Source organism: Polyergus mexicanus, unplaced genomic scaffold, assembly GCF_030449975.1.
Source record: "Polyergus mexicanus isolate NDT 795.1 unplaced genomic scaffold, iyPolMexi1.0 SCAF_3, whole genome shotgun sequence".
NCBI lineage: Eukaryota > Metazoa > Arthropoda > Insecta > Hymenoptera > Formicidae > Polyergus > Polyergus mexicanus.
This window is the reverse complement of record NW_027223323.1, coordinates 2,357,018-2,375,743: the sequence shown is the minus strand read 5'-3', so window position 1 is coordinate 2,375,743 and position 18,726 is coordinate 2,357,018. Positions and strand designations below refer to the sequence as shown.

Here is an 18,726-nt window from a genome sequence, read left to right as displayed (position 1 = left end):
CTGCATCGAAATTCTTCAAGACGAGAGTTTTACAATTATCGCTTTTTTACAATCCTGCCGTTAGCGATAAACGTCGGTCGCGACGCTCAAACTCTCGAAAATGCCCGTGAAATCGATTTTGTTCACGAAGAGAGACAATATCGAGAGCGGCCCGTGTTCCGAAGCATCGCTCGCGGAAAAATCCATGGCAACGATGGCTACTCGGAACGATTCTGTTTTTCTTTCTCTCTTTTTTTCTCTCTCGAGATGGATGTTCGTTTTTCATTGCTATATTTTTATTGAACTCTCCTTGGGAAGTTTTTGCCGAGACGACCGTGTCCTTTACCGGCACTCTGTTCTGTCTCGCTTAGCTTAGCGCGCTATATAACGAAGGACAAGACGCGATGGAACGCGCAAAGAGAAGAAAGGGATAACGGAACTGCAGGCGAATGTCTGTCAATCGCAACACAAGCGATTTTATGTTATATCTATGTTTGCGCATTTTATCTCGCAAAATAGACTTGCACGAATTAATAATATAATTACTAATAACGATAATACTAATTTTATAAGCAAATTTAAACGTCATAAAATTTAAGTTATAAATATTAAAACATAAATTTTTTGTCAAGCGATCTCTTAAATGCTTTTTAATTGTAGACAAATCCCTCTCAAATGAAACTTATTAATAACGTTATAAGAAGATATCATTGTATAAAAATTAAATATTGAAAGACTCGAAAAATATCTAGCGACGAAAGACAGATTCGCGTTTCGACGATGAGAAGAAATGTGCGTGTTGTACTATCGCGAGTGAGCGCGGTACGTTGATGTAGCTTCTCTTCTCGAACGGATCGCGTCAATGTCATCTGGAGAAACGCGTTAAACGTCAACGACGAATTTCATACGAAAGATGCGAAACGGCGGGCAAACGGCGCAACAAACGGCGGTGATGACGCCGCCGCATCTGAACGGTTCGGCGCAGTTCATCTCGGGTGGTTACACGACGGCGGGATACCTGCCACGTCAATCCTGGAGTCAATTCCAGCCTGCGCCGCAGCATCCGACCAGAAGCGGCGGCAGACCCCTGTCACTACCGCCGCCCCCGCCGCCCTCCAGACGGGATAACCAGAGATTTGGCAACGGAGGTCCGGTCAATGCTAAAAACACATCTCTGCCGCATCTCAGAGCAGCGACCCACAGGAGTACCACTCCCTCGGTGAGTTAAACGTTCACAGAAATGAGAGAGAAATGTTCTTTAGTCTCGAGTATTCTTGAATGAATCAGAACTTATCAAGGATTTACAAAAGTTGAATATTAGTCAACGATTGAGGAAAAAAATTAAAGATGAGAGTAATTGGGGTTAAAACTAGAATTGATAGGCGGAAAATACAGAAAAGTATAAAGTCTGAAAAGTATCGTCTCCTTCTTCTTCTTCTTCTTCTTCTTTTTTTTTCCGAGTGCACCGCGTTATATAAACCCAGGCGTTTTAGCAGCGCGAGAGCGATGAGAACTATTCAGCTTTGAATCGTTATTTCTGTGTTGCTCTGGTCGGATAGTTACGTAATATTTTATCGGATGCATAAAAGGAGGAAGTGCCGCGAACAGGAGCATTCCGATGGCGAGACAGAGCGAACAAAAGCCAACTCTTTTTTGGGGAGGGGTTAGAGAGTTTCTTGGAACCAATCCAGAAAGTTACGATACTCAGAGAATTTCGCCGCACGATTCTTTAAGTTCGCTCGAAAGGGCCAAGGATATCGATCTGCATTTATTTACGATCGTACGTCGTCGATTGAATGAAAATATAACCCGTACAATAAATGATGTAAGAAATATCGATGGTCATGCGGTGGTCATGCGAGTGTGTTTTCTCCCCCGCGGCTCGAGAAACGAAACCTCGCTCGATGGGGTGGTTGAACGCGCACGGATATAATCCCTTTGGCGAGTTGGAAGGGATCTCGAGAACGTCCCTGAAGTATGATTTGGAGAATGGATTTGGGATCTCGCTGCGACGGCAACTACAACTCGTTATTACGGATATCACCTCAGATATAAGGGATGAATTGATGAACGATTTACCGAGTGTATATATATTTACTTGTACACTATACTTGAAATTTATAGTCAATTGTGTTGCGGCAGACACACAATATGTATATTTTACGATTACAGATTTAGTATAATCTAGAAATTCGAATATTTTAATATTGAAAGTTTATCGGAATATTGAAAGATATTTGTTAGGAAGTTTTAATATCAGAAGGTGCGAAAAGTTATAAGACTTTGACAACTCATTGAAAATTGACTAACGCTTTAATATTTCACCAAAGTTTTATAATTCAGATTTTTAATTCAGCTATTAAATCGATTGGTAATAATTCGGAAAAAACGGATGATATACAGGTAGAGAAAGAGAAAGGCGAGGAACGGAGAATCATGAATGTCTAGGAAAGCACGCTGTGGAATACTTAATCCTTATACGGAATCTGTAGAGATATCCGCCTGCAGGAATGTCGGAAATTACATATCACTTTTATTCAATATCAAGGAAATTGGATTTTTTTCTCTAAATCTCACGTTAAAATCAAAAATCAATTTTCTAGTTAAATAATATATAATATTCTCGCCATTTTCTGATACATATTTATCAGTACGAAGAAACGAGAATTTATAATTTCGTGGTCGCGCGATATATGTCTCGCGTTAATATAGGAAATTAATTTAATTAAGCAATCCAACATTCTCACAATTTTCTGATATTTATTATTACGAAAATGAGAACTATAATTCCATTTTAAAACGATATATCAAACGATGTGTTTGTGACATCAGTTATTGACACCAGTGTGTCGTCTTGTCATACTGACAGGCCAGTTTTGCAATTCAATTATAGTTTGAAATTGACTTATCAATGAAAACTGGCAGACAATAGGGGAATGCCTAGAACGCGGTAACTTATTTGTAGGCTGTTTGACGGTTGCTATGCGAATACATACAATATTATTCGCTGATACTCATTCATGCATGCGCTTGGTGGTATTGAGGAGAGAGAAAGGAGAGATGGGGCGTAGTAAATATGCGTATCTGTCTGGCTACTAAAAATTCCCAACACTTTCGCGTATATTGTACATAAAAAATATTTGTGTACCGTCCACGTTTCTGCGAACGCTCGATGAATGAATTTAGAAAAATATAGTTTATGCCGTTGAAAAGTTTGTGTTCTTTATATCGTTCTCAAATTACATCGTGATCATTGATTTTGACGTCGTTAATAATATATTCGTATTTTTAATAGTTTTATTTATTATATATTAATTTCATAGTAAATGCATAGACATAAATTTAAGCGTTAAAAGCATTCAGCTTCGAGATCTTCCAAGAATTCTGGAGGAGGGAGATTCTCGCGAGGTCTTCGCAAACTGCAGATAAAACTTTAAAACAAACACAGATCGTTTCACACAAGGAAAATGCACGAGAAGATTCGCGAAGGTGGGAGTCGAGAGACCAGTTTCGACCTTAAAGTCCAAACGAGTTTTAACCCGAGAGACTGAAATCCGAGCTATATCGAGATACTAGAAAGTGGTCGAGGTGTTGCATTTCGAATGTTTCAGGTTCTCTGGGGGTTGAAAAAAAGTTGATCGGTTTGCGGTTGGAAGAAACATTCGAGGCGTGAGATGTGACAAGAAAAGTGTTTTAAACCAATTTTTGTTGCAATTCTATTATATAAATGGCAAAGTTTAATGACATTTTATTATTTAACAATATCTAATTTCGAAGAATTTTATCACAAATATCAGATTAATTAATTAAAAGATTTTTTTTTTTTTAAGTAGGAAAACTTCAAAGAGAGAGAAATGACTTTTGAAATCAAGAGATCGTTATTTCATATCTGTTTTCGCATTAATATTTGTTATAATTTTTTTATCTCAATTTTTATTACATACATTAATAACCTTATATTTTGTATTTGGATTTACGATATGCGATAAAATTAAGTTTTCTCTCTTCAATAAAATGCGTGACGTCTCGTCTCGCATTTTTCGAAACATCCCGTATATTTTGACTGTTATCAGTCATAATAAAACAATGTGCGGACATAAAAAAGCATCGGGAGAGACGACGCGAGCGTTCCGATGTACCATGGAAATACCGGTGTAACAGGATTCTCGTGGACCGTAAGATCTCGCGCGGAGACCGTTCGCGTTCCTGCATTTTGTCTTCTTTTTTTTCTTCTTTCTTCTTTCGGCCGAGGCCAGTGCAAGGTCGACTCTCACCTCGCCTGATATTGCCTCACACGTTTGGACTCACGTGTGTTTGAAAAAATCGCGAGATCGGAACGAGACATCGGCCACTGTCAAAATAATCGATTTGCTTTAGTGCCCGTATTACATTACTTCCAGATGGAAATCATTAAATCGATAGATCACTCTTGTTAACTCGTCGCGTTAATAATTTAACATGCGTTGGATGTAAATGACATCCATTTTATATGACGTTTTGCGACGAGAAAATTGCGTAATCATCGGTACATTAAGAATTAATGAATCTAATCGTTATGGTATATTTTGCGCTATTTCATAATTAATTATTAATTATATCACATTAATATAGATATGCAATCATTAGTAGTAGCAGCAAAATTATGCCAAACTAGACTTTTTTCCATATCACCCTCATGTACCATCGCGTCGACTGTCAAAATAATTGCAGCTTGTTATAAACACAAGTTTGTCAAAACGTGTATACGCGATGAAATGTGTCCGCCCAAAGATATAAACAACGACATTTTATGGCGCGACTGTCGATAATAACTCGGGAACAAACTGAAACTCTCGATCGGGCGAACAATTTATTTATATGTATGTATGTATGTATGTGACATGGTCCTACGTATGTAAATTCATATTCCGCCGATGCACGCGATAAACATCCTCAGAGAAGTCGACCGCTTCGTGTTTACGACGTCTCGGGATAAATCGGATTCGGGAATGCGGCGCGTAATGTCCCAAAGGATACTCCGATGCTCGATCCTGCTTTTACGCGTGCATTGGTTATCGCATTCTGTGCGCGATTCTGCATATTGTATATCGATGCGTGCGCCTGCATACATAAATAAACTGTTACGGACGCGTATAGCGCGCATAATTTCATTGTCGTATCGTGGTCGCTTGTTGCGACGCCAATGAGTCATAATAGAGAACTCTCGTTTCAACCTTCGATAGCACAGTGGAGATCGCGATAATATCGTTCGTCGTATTATCATCGGTATGGAATTTATCCCGCACTATCTCACAACTGATAATAATTTGCTGCTTTCGATTGAGAAGGATGGATTACGTAATCCAAGTCAATTAATCGTAATTGCACGATCAAAGTGTTCCCGTGTTCAAACAGCGTTCTAGTGTGGCAATGAGCGAATCGGCGAATGTTTCGCGGTAATTTATCATTCGGATAAGAATCAGCTATCGTGACGTTCGCAGAAACGTCGCAGGTGATAAAAAGCGCGCGGTTAATTATGAGCATGTGTCGCACTCGCGCTCATTTTCACCGCGATAAAGCGTATCTATCGCGACGAGAATATCAGGAGAACAGGCAAACAGGAGAGAGAGCATTTATTATTCAAGTATTCAAGTTACGAGCGGGACCTCTGCATCATTTAACCGTACAAATATCACGCGAGGTACATAATTTCTGCTGTTTTCTCGAGAAGGAGTTGAAGAAGATTTCTACGCTATTCGCGCAACGTTGCGACGACATTGTCAAATTGACGTACGATTTTTGAAGTTTAATCGCGCGCGATAATTTAAGAAAAGATGGCATTAAAAGCAATTTGTCTGTCAAGTTTTCAGCGCGCCTATCGCTCCGTGCCGGAGAGAAACGATTTGCGGCGCGTACCTCGCGTGCCGCGGTTTCTCATTATCTCGTATCGATCAAGGCATTACGCAATAGGTTCGAATTCCGCGCGTCCATTCAACCCCGCGCGATTAAACACGCGATCGGGGCAAATGCGTTGGCGCTTCAACGGCCGCGCGTTATTACTATTATATTGGCGATCTCGCGATAACCTCGCGTTAAATTTCGTGGCTTACGAAGCACTTCTTGCGGCAGCTCAGCTTCGCAACCAAGTGCAATATCCGGCGCGTGTCGTTTACTCGTGTTCTCCCGACGACGCGGAATCGGGCAATCGATAATGCATTTGCATTTTATGCGCGCGCGCGCGCGCGGATATGCAAAAATTATAAATGTAAATATGAGAAGCTTACTCGGGGAAAGTTATGCCAAGCCACGCGAAATTTCGTTGCCGCGCGTTATTTTACTCTGCGAAAGCCCGCATATGCTATCCTTTTTTGCGCGTTTAGCGTAAATCCGTTCTATTTTCGCAAAGGAATATACTGGATAAGTATATATGAAAAATAATCGCGTTGTCACTTGCATTTTTTAAATCGCGATTTATCTCTCGCAATGAACGCCATTTTAATCATTTTAATCTCGACCATCGGCCCTCTGTCTCCCAGTAAATTATCGAAATCAAATCCCGGCGTGAAAAACAACGGAGCCAACGTGAACAGGAATTGCGAACAATGAGAGAACGGTAAATCTATCGATGCTCGTATTAACCGGGCGGTTGCATATTATGCAACGTAATGTGGCGTGGCGTGCGAGACAGAGCGCGTGTATATAATACCCGTTGGTTATATATATTATATAATAAACGAGAGGGGTTCGGTCGGATGGCTTTAATTAAATGAATATTCATGCGAGCTTCCCGCACTGCGACCGTTAGAAGAACGAGGGACAAAAAGAAAGAGGTGCGTCATAAGAACTAATTCTACGGCAAACGTCGTCGGTCGTAAAGATACATTTCAGCATTCGCTCGCACGTTGTTCTAACACGATATGCGATGCAGCTAGGTTGCAAATTTCGAAAGTGGTTCAACGAGCTTTTGCGCGCCACGTATCGTCATTCGACCTCGTTTACGACGAGAGTAATTCATCGGCCGTGAGGGGGTGAGCCGCCGAAATTAAAGTTTAAACGACACTTGAGCGGAGCGCGGGCGGCGACGCGATCCTCGAGCTCGGAAAATACGGGACGCGCTCTTGATGACGGTGAATCGTGTGCTCGCTCCGCCGTTAAACGAGGGAAAATTATCAGGAAAACACTTGGACGTATAAGTTGGTAGTTTGCGAGCGCTTGCCTCTCCTATTTATGCTAATGCCAAACGAACTCGGCGCGACGAGATGCCGAGAAATCTCGAACAGCGTTATTGTTCAAAATTACATTCGTGCATCAATTTTATTTACTTTTTTTAAATTCCTGATTTTATATTACTTTTCCAATAATTAGTACTATATGTATATGTAGGAAATAATTTGATTGGACGTAAGGATATAACGGAATATATACATAAATATAGATTAAAAATATTTATACACAATAAAAAAGAAAATTGTATTGTAACAGTTAAAAGGCGAGGCAACAAGTAAACATATTAATTTCTCTGAATCTACTAAAAAAAAGAAATTAAAAATATAACAAATAAGAAAAAGAAATACTAAATTATATACATAATCCAATAAATAAATAATTAGATGATGAACTTTGATTATAAGGAGAATTTTAATTTATTTATTCATTTTTTAGAGTGCGTGGCTGTTGAATTTTTAGAAATATAAATTCAGTAATATATCTCTCTTAAACTTTTGTCGCATCCTGTACATTTCAGAATCCGCGATGCAGATGTTGCGAATTGTCGCGTATCATTCTGATTCCGGTCGGGGCGTGCTTTTGTCCGCTCGTTTTATCATCGTCAATATTGACTGTGTTGATTGACCCTAGAGCGCTCGCTGCGTCAGCCCGCACCTGCCTCTTGCTTGCATTCTGCATCGCTTCGCTGCATTCGCGTCGCATCGCGTACGTGAGAGATAGGCAATCGCAATTCTCTGTCGGTTGTACAAACGTGAAAAAAGCAACGCCAGATATCGTCCGATGGTTTCAATTTATAGCGAATTATTCGCACGCCTATTGTCCGCTTCTATCCGTCTACGGATCGCAACAAAAATGCATCGATAAATTCGCGAGTACATTTTACGACATTTTACAAACGCGAGAGAGAAAGTTCGGATATAGCTCTAATACAATTAACATCGGAGAAATTGACCTTACGAAGAAATATTAATTTATATTTTAATCTCTAGATTTGCGCATGATTTTTTTCATACGAATTCTATTACGTAATTTGTATAGTATTAATAATTTGTATCTCTGCATTCATTTAATTTAATAAAGCGGAATTTTTTCATATAACTTTTTTCACAAAAGGAAGATAATACGTAATAATTTTATTTATTTCACGGGAAATATAACTACGAGACGATTTATATTTAATCGAGAAGCATCGAGCGGACTTTATCACGCAAATGAAAGAAAATCGATAATACTAAAACGAACGTAAAAACCACATTGTCTCGCGTACTTAACATTACTTTCGCTCGACGCATTTTAAGAGCCACGACTTGGACGGGACTTCCGATTTGTCATGCATTCAGATTTTCAAACTTAAACGTATGGTAATGAAATTCTCCTTTGGCACATAACAACGCGTTTGAAGTCTACGTACATAGTCTGGGTTCTCGTGTAAGTTTATTCAGCCGTAAAAAAATATATTGTATATGGTAATTTTTTGCAACGGTCAAGTTAACCAGTGCAATCCAGCAAATGTTTTCATCAATTTGCATCGACATCCGGAAGTAGTTGCACATTATGCAAATTGACAATAGAAAGGTTTTACTTGTTGTTTTATCACAAAAAGTTTCATTTGCCATTTATTATTTATAAATATCTCATTGCAAATGTCTTATTTCGAGTGATGAAATATACAAACGGATTGAATTTTTGTTTCGTTGAATTGCTGGAACACATTGCAAATAGCTATCAGATTGTTCCCATTTCGAGAGAGAATAATCGCAGCTTCTTCTTCGAATTAATGCGATCTCGTTGTAGTCTGACAGTCTCGAGCTTCCTGATGAAGTTGGCACGTTTATCTTGAAAGGCGGTGAGTCTATTTGAGCCCGTCCTCCCTTAAAAGGACGGTTGAGACGAAATTCTTGAGACGCGGTTACACTTCTTAATTAAGATGTGTCAGAACGATACCAAACTTCGTGTTATCTAGCAAATTATTTCAGTCCCATGCTCAGTGAAGTGATATTAAATAGGAACTTCATCGCGTATCGTTAAAGGTAAAGAAGGTTTTAGGGAAATTTGTATGTATAGATTAATTTGAATATCTAATGCGAACGAATTATTCGCAGCGATGGAAATGCAACGTAGAATAATTTTCTGCAGGAAAGATATATACATCGAGAAATATAGTAAAGCGGCATACTATAATTCGCACATTTGTACAAATAAATATCATTCTTCGTTAACTTTGGTACATTTCTCGTGTAGAAGTTTTACAAAGCAGATTCACAAAGCTGTAACGTGTTACTTTGCGAGAATTAGCATATCTCACATATAATCCGAATAAATTTAATATTTCAGGAAATTTACATTAATTTGTTTTTTGAATTCATTATACCGAGATAAACGAGAAATTAATGCTGTATGTAGCATATGCTTGAACGAGAAACTACTGTCTCGCTATAATCCAATTATAATCTACATATACAATACGATACACGGTTAATTTTCTGATATATCACCAGTTTGCCGAGATATTTATTGTGCTACGCTATTTTGGCGAGATTTTGTAAATTGTGCTACAGCTGATAGCCGTGTACAATGGAATGAATCTGTATATGGTTATTAATTGAGCGCTCTTGGCAGCCTTACATCAATTTCATCAAGACCGCCAATTATGGGTCAAAGATCGCCCAACAGGAAACCTATATGCTTATACAGCGTGGCATAGCTAATATGGTTTTGAGTAGGCGTGTCCATCAGAATGCGAGCCATTGTCCAAACTAGCCTAATAAAGGAGTTTGTTGGAAATCTAAAGTATCATTATAGCGATATAAATATACAAAATTTCTTTCCCTTGATATCTCACGGAGAAAATTCATCTTTTGATGATAAATAATATTATTTAATGCGAAAAAGAAAAAAAAACTTTTTCCAAAGAATAAAAGGAAGAAAGCTTGAATTTCAATTCTTATACATGTAGACAAGGAATATTTATATTTTATTTTTGCGATGGAAATATCTTTGTTTGTTGCCTTTGTCCTCGAACGCGACCGTCGGTACTTTGGTTATCTATATGCCGCGGATTTCTTTGCGACGACCGCTAATTAGAATTTGTGTCGCGAGTTCCAGGCAGCGTGGCGCGCACTAAAAAGCAGCTCATGTCAGAAAGAGAAGAGACGCTCGGTGCATCTCGACGATGCAGTATTGCATGCTGAGAGTATCCTCTTCTCTTGCCTCTCGCGCTCTCGTTCGATGGCCCTCGTTCACGAACCTCAGATTGCATATAGCGTGCCTCGACTGCGCTCTTGCGATGAAAAAGTTGGACATGCGTTTTTTTTTTTTTTTTTTTTTGCGATTCTCTCTCAGTTAATTGATTAAATATTGTTGCATCACCAACGTAGTTTGTATCAGAAATTATGTAGCCCAATTAGACGATTTTATCTCCCTTTTTATCGTAAAAAAATTTTGTCAAATATTTTGCGCATGTATAATATTACAAGCGCGATAATGTTTATAGATATTGCTCGCAACACAAGCGTGGTTAACCAAGGTTTAACGTGACTTGCTAGAACAAGTAGCGAGTTTTACTCTGCCGTAAACCGCCGACCACAAATTTGCACTAATTTCCGGTAATATTCAGAGATTAGATAATAATTTGCAGTAAAATTTCATACTAATGTAATGCCAATATAAATAATGACAGCGTAATTTCCGAGTGTTTTTTATACTGCTTGATACGCTCATGTGATTTATCGATTTTAGTGTCAAAAAAGTATCGATGACACTAAATCATGAAATGAAAAAGATCGAGGTCCGACGAAAATCAATGCCCTTTAAATTCATCGGCGCGATAAAATGCCCCGACAGTTACGAAATACCGTTGACGGATATATGAGAGAATTTGCTTTGCAAATTTTCCGGATTTTACCGACGGACGCGAATTTTTATTTCATTGCCCTTAGAGCCCATTCCAGGCTTCGAAGCTTCGCTTTAATCTCGCTGTTCCGATACGAGCTTTCAGTTTACTGACTTTTTGACTGTGATCTGTGGATTGCGAGCGCAAGAGAATGAAAAATTAGTCTCGCATAAAAAGCTTCCGTGCATATTCATTATTATTTCAAACTTGGGCACACAAATTCGAGACAAATTAGCATTTGATATTTTTAATGCTTATCAACAAATATAACTCTCCAAAGGACCCGAAGAAAAGAGAATAAAAAAGATCTACCTCCATGATATTTATCAGCGAAGAAAATTACGATACACATATACTATGGTAATACTAAATTATATCTACGATTAGATGACTTGCCAAGCCTCTTTCCCATTGCTAATTAATTAGTGAGAACGAATAGAATTTCAGGAAGGATTCTAACAAGCATTTATGGTAAATTAGAAAACTTTACAAAAAATGCGACGCTTAATTACGAGCGAAACATTAAATATGTCATATTCAAGACATTGTAATTTGTTTTGATCTTTTTTGCCGTACTCAATTTCTTATGCGAGGTAATTTTTCGCGAATTGGAGAAAGAGAATTTCGGCGAGACGTTTCTTCGCGTTCTACAGTTACGGGATGCACGGGGCATTGACTTCTCCGGAGAAAAACCTATAAAGAAGGATCAGTAGCAGAGTAAATTCTGGAATTTCTTTTTTCGTCGCCTACGACCGTAAAGTGACCGTTTCGCCTGATTAAAGGCGATTCGCTAGTCGGCGTTAGACGCGTTTTCGAGCGGAAAAGCACCGGAGAGAAAAGAAGCGACGAGCGCAAAACAGTCGCAGTTACTGTAATTTATTAATGTCCAGGTAGTAATGTCGTCTCTTAGTGCAAATAGCTTCCACGAGCGCGAAGAAGAAATGTGCACGCATAGCACTCGTATGCAAGTCTAAACAGCGGATTAGAGCAAAAGACGTTTCATTTGTCAAACTGCTCAGAGCTGAGCCCGGGATTATAATTTATTACGAATATAAAACCGCGATTTATTAATTAAAAAGTAAATAATTTATTCAGTTTATGTGAGAAAGCCGAGATGCGACTTGCACTTTTTTTTCTTTTTATAGTACGCATATTATGACATGGCGTGTGTCATCTCGTAGAAAGAAGCCAAGGAGAACTGCATTGCTGTTTGTGGAATACCTGCATTTATTAATATCCGAAGGCCGCGTTGTAGCGAAGAAAGTCCATGCCTATTGCCTAAGGAATTTCAAAATTTCCCATTAGCTTGTTATACTGTTGCGTCATGGGAAGATCCGTAGTATTCTTTACGGAAATGACACGAGATATTGCGAAGGAGCAAAATCAGACAAGGTCGAATGACCGAATGTAATTAACCGGAGACCATTGAATTTCTGTTACAGAAGGTGGATCCCGAGCTGATATTTACGAAACAGGAGCGAATCGGAAAGGGTAGCTTCGGCGAGGTCTTCAAAGGTATCGACAATAGGACCCAGCAAGTCGTGGCCATTAAGATCATCGATCTCGAAGAGGCGGAAGATGAGATTGAGGACATACAGCAGGAGATTATGGTGTTGTCGCAATGCGACAGCCCGTACGTCACCAAGTATTACGGGTCTTACCTCAAAGTAAGTGGAAAAGTATATTTTATCCCAAGAGAGAGAATATTTTGTAAAATAGTAATTTATAACTAGTTGTTATATTACGAGCGTTAAATTAAAATGCCGATCGGAACTTCTCATTTTATCGTTATTCTGTCTCGATGAATCGCTGTCGTATAATCGCATACGGACAAAAATAAAAACTCGCTATTGAGGGCACTTGGCACGTTACGTTCTATCATTTTTCATGCGCAAAGAATGGGAAGGGCTTGTATGACGGTCGGTTAACTATCGCTTCCGGCTCGGTTGTGTCGGATCGTCCATTGCTTCCGCTTCCTGCGAGAGAGAGAGAGAGAGAGAGAGAGAGAGAGAGAGAGAGAGAGAAAGAGAGATTCAACGATTTCACGATTGTGAACACTACAAATCTCCGCAATTCATTTTGCAGTAGCGTGTCGGTTGTAATGTAATGATTGTGATCTCTTCATTTTCAAATATTTGCTATTCGTTAAAATTTTCTATTTATTAAAAAAATAATAAACTGATTAAATTATTAAATATTTCTATTATATATACATATATATATATATATATACATACGCGGGAGACATATATACACATTTCTCAAAGAAACGTAAGGGAGGACATACGTCTCGAGTGAACATGATTTAATACCGTACCGTGTAATGCGTGCCGGGAAAATCATGTCGATCAACGGGATCGAGATCGAGCACTTCACATGGAAAAGTCACGGATGGTCGTTGGTTTGCATAAGTCGCGTCTTTCTTCGGTGAACCACGACGAGAAGTTATGTTTTGCGCGATCGTCGACACGCTGTCGACGTTGGCTAGGAGGAGACACGTTCTCTCGCCGTGTCGTTTTGTTGCATTACCGACAAGCCGGGGCTATTTATAATCCCAAAGGAGGAGGAAAAGGAGAGGTAAACATTGTCCGCATTCTGAAACGAATACCAGAATCTCTTACGCAATTTTAGGTGGAGTCACAATTTCTTTTCTATACAGTAAAAGCTCATTCCTGTTTGATAAGCAAAATATTTCGGAGACATCACTATTTTTTTTTAATTATAAATATTTTTCATAAATTTTGCAGACGATTTATAACGTATTCTGATCTAAATTTTCTATAAAATTTATGGATGAATTTTTCACGAAAAGACATAGTTTACACATTTATACACATAATATTAATTATATTTATGAGAACTTTTTTTTTTCTTCGATATTTACAATTTTATTATTTGTCTTAATACTCAATTATACTGTGCTACTTGTTACATTCTACACTTGACGTTCCATAATAGTGATTTGTAATAGCGACGATCAATTACTCAGTCGGTCTGAGATGTCATAACGGCAACGAATAAATCACAAACCTTGTGGAAGGAGCCCTCGTTACAGGGAAGGGGGAAACAAACTGGATCAACGCGATCATTATCGACAATTGTTGAGAGACCGTTAATTGCAGCGGGGGAGGGGGGATTACCGACTTCGCGAAACAATTTTTGTATACACAAAACGTGGAAACAGATTACTTATTCCTACATGCCCTTCTACTTTTCGCCCCCCTCCCCCCCCCCCCTCCCCCATCGTTTTCATAGCCGAGGAGCGCGAAAGCTCAGTATGATTACTTATGAAACGAAGCGGCGCCCGACACCGTGCCCAGCCGAGAGAGAAGTTTCCTTAACGATCGTGCGCGAAACGGTCATTAACGATCGTTAGTTAGTCGCTCTCTCGCGGGCGCGAACATTCGATACGAAATACGTTTTCTCGCCAATTTGCATTGCGACGCCCGCGATGTGAGAAATATTCTCGCTTACGCGTTTGCATAGATAATTGCGCAAACGTAAATGATGGTAATTATGATGTTCGCGATTGATGTTGCGAAGCGACGCTTATAAACTATACGAAAGATCATCGAAGTGAGGAGGCGTATAAACGTCTGATTAGCATAATTACGAAATGGCGTGCATTATTGTCTCAATGACATGCTTTATCACGAAATAATTAATTCAGAACTTATTTCAATATTTTATTTAAAAAACGGGAGAGGAGTAAACAGAGGAAGCGCGAGAAAATCGTGCGATGCAAAACGATGATGTTCGCGATTGATGTTGCAAAGCGACGCTTATAAACTATACGAAAGATCATCGAAGTGAGGAGGTGTATAAACGTCTGATTAGCATAATTACGAAATGGCGTGCATTATTGTCTCAATGACATGCTTTATCACGAAATAATTAATTCAGAACTTATTTCAATATTTTATTTAAAAAACGGGAGAGGGGTAAACAGAGGAAGCGCGAGAAAATCGTGCGATGCAAAACGAAATGTAATAGCTTTGATAAATGTGGAAAGAGCGTGATTTTTTCCGTTCCTCCGCACGATACGCACGATGCTCGCGATCCTGCGATCTCGCGATGACACATCGACGATTATTGCGAGAATGAAAGAAGGCACGCGGGTGCCTACGCGTCCATCTACGCGCCTGATGTCATCGTGTAACGGGTGTATATCGCGGCCGCCGCCTCGATCGTCGCGGCTTTCCTACCTTCGGAAACTGTTATTAAGACCAAGAGCAAGTCGGTCAACAACGGTTATCGGGCGACGGCACTCCTCGCTTGCGCGAGCCAGATGTAAATTCCACCATATGTTTCTATAACACTTGGCGCCGCGAGTTTTCCATTACGCTCTCTCGCTGAAAAAGATCCGAGCCATTCGCGCACGTGCAATATAATGGCGTAAAATATTGTTATTTTTCAAAGAAGCGATAAATTTACATTTCGTGGGATATTCGAGACAATTTTGAAAAAAAAACTATCATTGCACCTCGCGACAATTATATGTTCTTATGAAATACCGTAAAAAGTACTGTCTAGATTATTCGGGTTTATTACGCCAACAGCATATCATACATCTTTGGAATTTGTATGAAAATGCATAGATGTACGTTGAATAAGTTGAATGAAGGATGACTCTCGTAATACTTTGCGGCACTCCTTCAAGTTTCTCAATCCGGATATATCGTCAACTATGAGGGCATCTCGTTGCGATTCTTTTGTTATATTCTCTCACTGTCCGTTGTAGAGGCGGCTAAAAATATTATTTTATTATCGATCTTCTAAAAATATCCTTTCGCCGTCGTAGTCACTGAATTAATAAAACAACGCTGCACGTGTAGCTCATATTTTTTATTTATCGTTCATTACACATCACCCATCTCATATATACATCGCGCGCGCATCACGCAAAGCTTTTAATATTTTAACATATAATTTTTATTATCAAAATTTTGTTTGCGTTACCTTAAAAATACATTAAGATTATTGCACAAATTTTCTTAACGACTTTGCAGAATATTATCAGCATATTGTAATAATTAGTGGGAAGATGTTTACGGAATGGATTATATCTGTGGCTTATAATATCCGGGCGCGGGTAATATATAGGCGAAAATCCGCGAAGCTTCTATTCTTTTACCCCATTATGGTCGGTTCATTGTGCTTCGAATAAAAGACAATGCCCAGCAGCGTGCAGAGGAGTGGCACGGCCGAGATTTTATGAATGAACGAGTATAATTGCCCGGTTATTATGCGAGCACTCGTCTCGGCAAATGTCCAGCCTCTTGACGAAATTACGGTATTTTCGCCACTTTGTTTCCTCGTACGGTTTTTGAACCAATGAATATCGGTACGGTGTACATGTAGAATGCATATACCAGTCGCTCCTATTTCGCAGACAAAATCATCTCGGTGATCGGCACGTGCGCGCGATTTAAAATCGCAGTTTGCACCTCTAGTTCGCGATCGTGAAATGCGCTCGTCCAAGGAATGTCAAGTAGGTCGCGTGTCAGTTTTTCCGTGAAAATCGTCGCGATTCTTATCATTCCCTCTACTTTGTAGCGAGATTTACGGTCAGTGGCTATCGACGCTAGAAAACGTTCTCCGATAATAGCGGATCGATGAAGAGGGTGCTTTAACTCTTAGCGACCTTATCGTTCAGGTTGTCGTTGTCGTCGTCGTGAGAGATAACTTGGAGCGTTTTAGTTCGAGGTCGCAAAGATTACAGATGTAAAATAGTGTAAAATATGAGGATCGAGTACTAGTAGAGAGAAAGTAAATTATAAAATTCAAATTAAGATCCGTCTAAAATGAATCTTCGATGCCCGCATTTTACGCAGGGGCGAACGAGAGGGGGGGGGGGGAGGAGGTGGCTCCTACAAAATGCAACCGGCATGCAAAATAGAGACAAGAGAGCGCTCAGCGAATGGATGATTAATGGACCGGTCAAACTCTCGTTGCTTTTTTTGGCACGCGCGTTATGTCCTTTTGTTCCTACGTTTCGCGAAATGGCAGGAGTGCCGTTGGCATTGATGGACGACGCGACGGAATTAATCTCCGCTTTACGATGTTCCGTCCTCTTTCTGACATTGCGCATTTCGCGTGCGCGGCTAAAACGCCGAATTAAACGTCGATAAATTGCAACATATTCGCGAATAAATCGATGCGACTAGTGGGTTTTCTTCTCCGTAGACGTATTCGACGATTAGAGCTCCAAAGCGAATTTCCAAAGTCTTGTTTTTCTTCTCTTTTTTTCGATTATATTGAATCACTCGATTGCTCGTGATCTCTCAGAAATTGCATTAGAAATTTCGCATAAAATGAGAATTCTAAATAATGCCTATTAGTTTCACAAAAGATCGAAATTTCCGATATGGTAATTACTGTATTCGAATGGACTTTCTCCCCCCAAAGAGACCTGAAATTAAACGCTTCTGTCGTCACTCACCGAGAGTGAAAGCGGCCGATTATGGGCTCCGTCAATTAACAATAATTGCTGCGAACGGATGAGGACGAGCGGGGAAGAGGAGCGAAAAATAATTCTTGACTAAACGAGGGGCGAGAGTCTATTCTCGGATCGTGTCGAACGAGAGATCCAAACCATTAGGAAATTGCCCGATTAATAATAGCTCCCTTGCAATACTAGAATTCGTAACCCGTTACGTAAAGTGACCTCTTAAAGTTTCTTATCGTCATCGATGATGACGGGTTAAACTGTATGGTATGATGAAAATCACTATCGTTAATCTCGGAAGTGCTTTCTTTCTTTCTAGTAGCAAAAATTGAGGATTTAAATAAATTGCAGAAAGTTTGTTTAAAGCTTCTTTCTCGCTTTTAAAAGTTATAATTAATCAAACAATATAGTAACAAAAAAAAAAAAATGATTAGAAAAATATTTGACGATAAAAAATTATATATTTTAGAAAAAAGACAATAAAAATATATTATTATTTATGTATATATAAATTAAATTATTATTATATATTATAGAAAAAAAAAATAGAAATAAACGCATCAACTTTACGATTCTTGATAGATATTTGCTCTGGCAAGGCTCATTAACACTCGTTGATTAACCCCTTTGCGTTACCGCGATTTACTTTCTTATTATCCCCCTCGGAAATTTAATCCATGGTTGTCTCAAAATTGATATCTCTGATAATGCTCTCGATAAATCGGCCAACTACCTGTCAACCTTCTCTTGCCTCTTCCGTACGAAGGAAGACAAAGGATCTATCGAACAAGAGGAATGACATAGCAAATCTCTTCGCGTAGAAATTCACAGAGATAGGCGGTCGAAATCGGGTTGAACGAACCCTCTGTGTCGACAACGATGGCCACCTACCTCGAGACGATCTAAAGGGGAAAAAGTGGAGCGCACTGCGAGCAAGCCTCTTGACCGGCCGACGGTGATAAATGGTGCCCATTTTATGGGCGGCCGTATTCGCCATCCTGGCGAATGTCCCCGGTCGACCTGCTTAAACTACGAAAATTATTTGTCATAAAACGATGGCGCGCGTCAACCGCACGTCGAGCGAAAGTCGGAGCCGAGACTTATAGAGTCTCTCTCGGGGATACTTAGGATATTCCATAAAGATAGATGAATATGAAAAATCTGACGATATATGTACTTTCACACGAGATAGTATCTCCCT

The 18,726-nt window shown here is 39.4% G+C and overlaps 1 protein-coding gene across 5 annotated transcripts in view; it reads left to right on the top strand.

Annotated features, from left to right (window-relative positions):
• Gckiii (Germinal centre kinase III) overlaps positions 1-18,726 on the top strand; it is an 86,444-nt gene that overhangs the window by 59,020 nt on the left and 8,698 nt on the right. For 3 of the 5 annotated variants that reach the window (XM_070316385.1, XM_070316386.1, XM_070316384.1), the window contains exons 2-3: positions 640-1,198; positions 12,520-12,744. In XM_070316385.1, coding sequence (XP_070172486.1) covers positions 893-1,198; positions 12,520-12,744 — 531 coding nt within the window. In that variant the 5' untranslated portion in view covers positions 640-892. The remainder of the gene's footprint in view (positions 1-639; positions 1,199-12,519; positions 12,745-18,726) is intronic. The other 2 variants (XM_070316388.1, XM_070316387.1) reach the window with 1 other exon arrangement.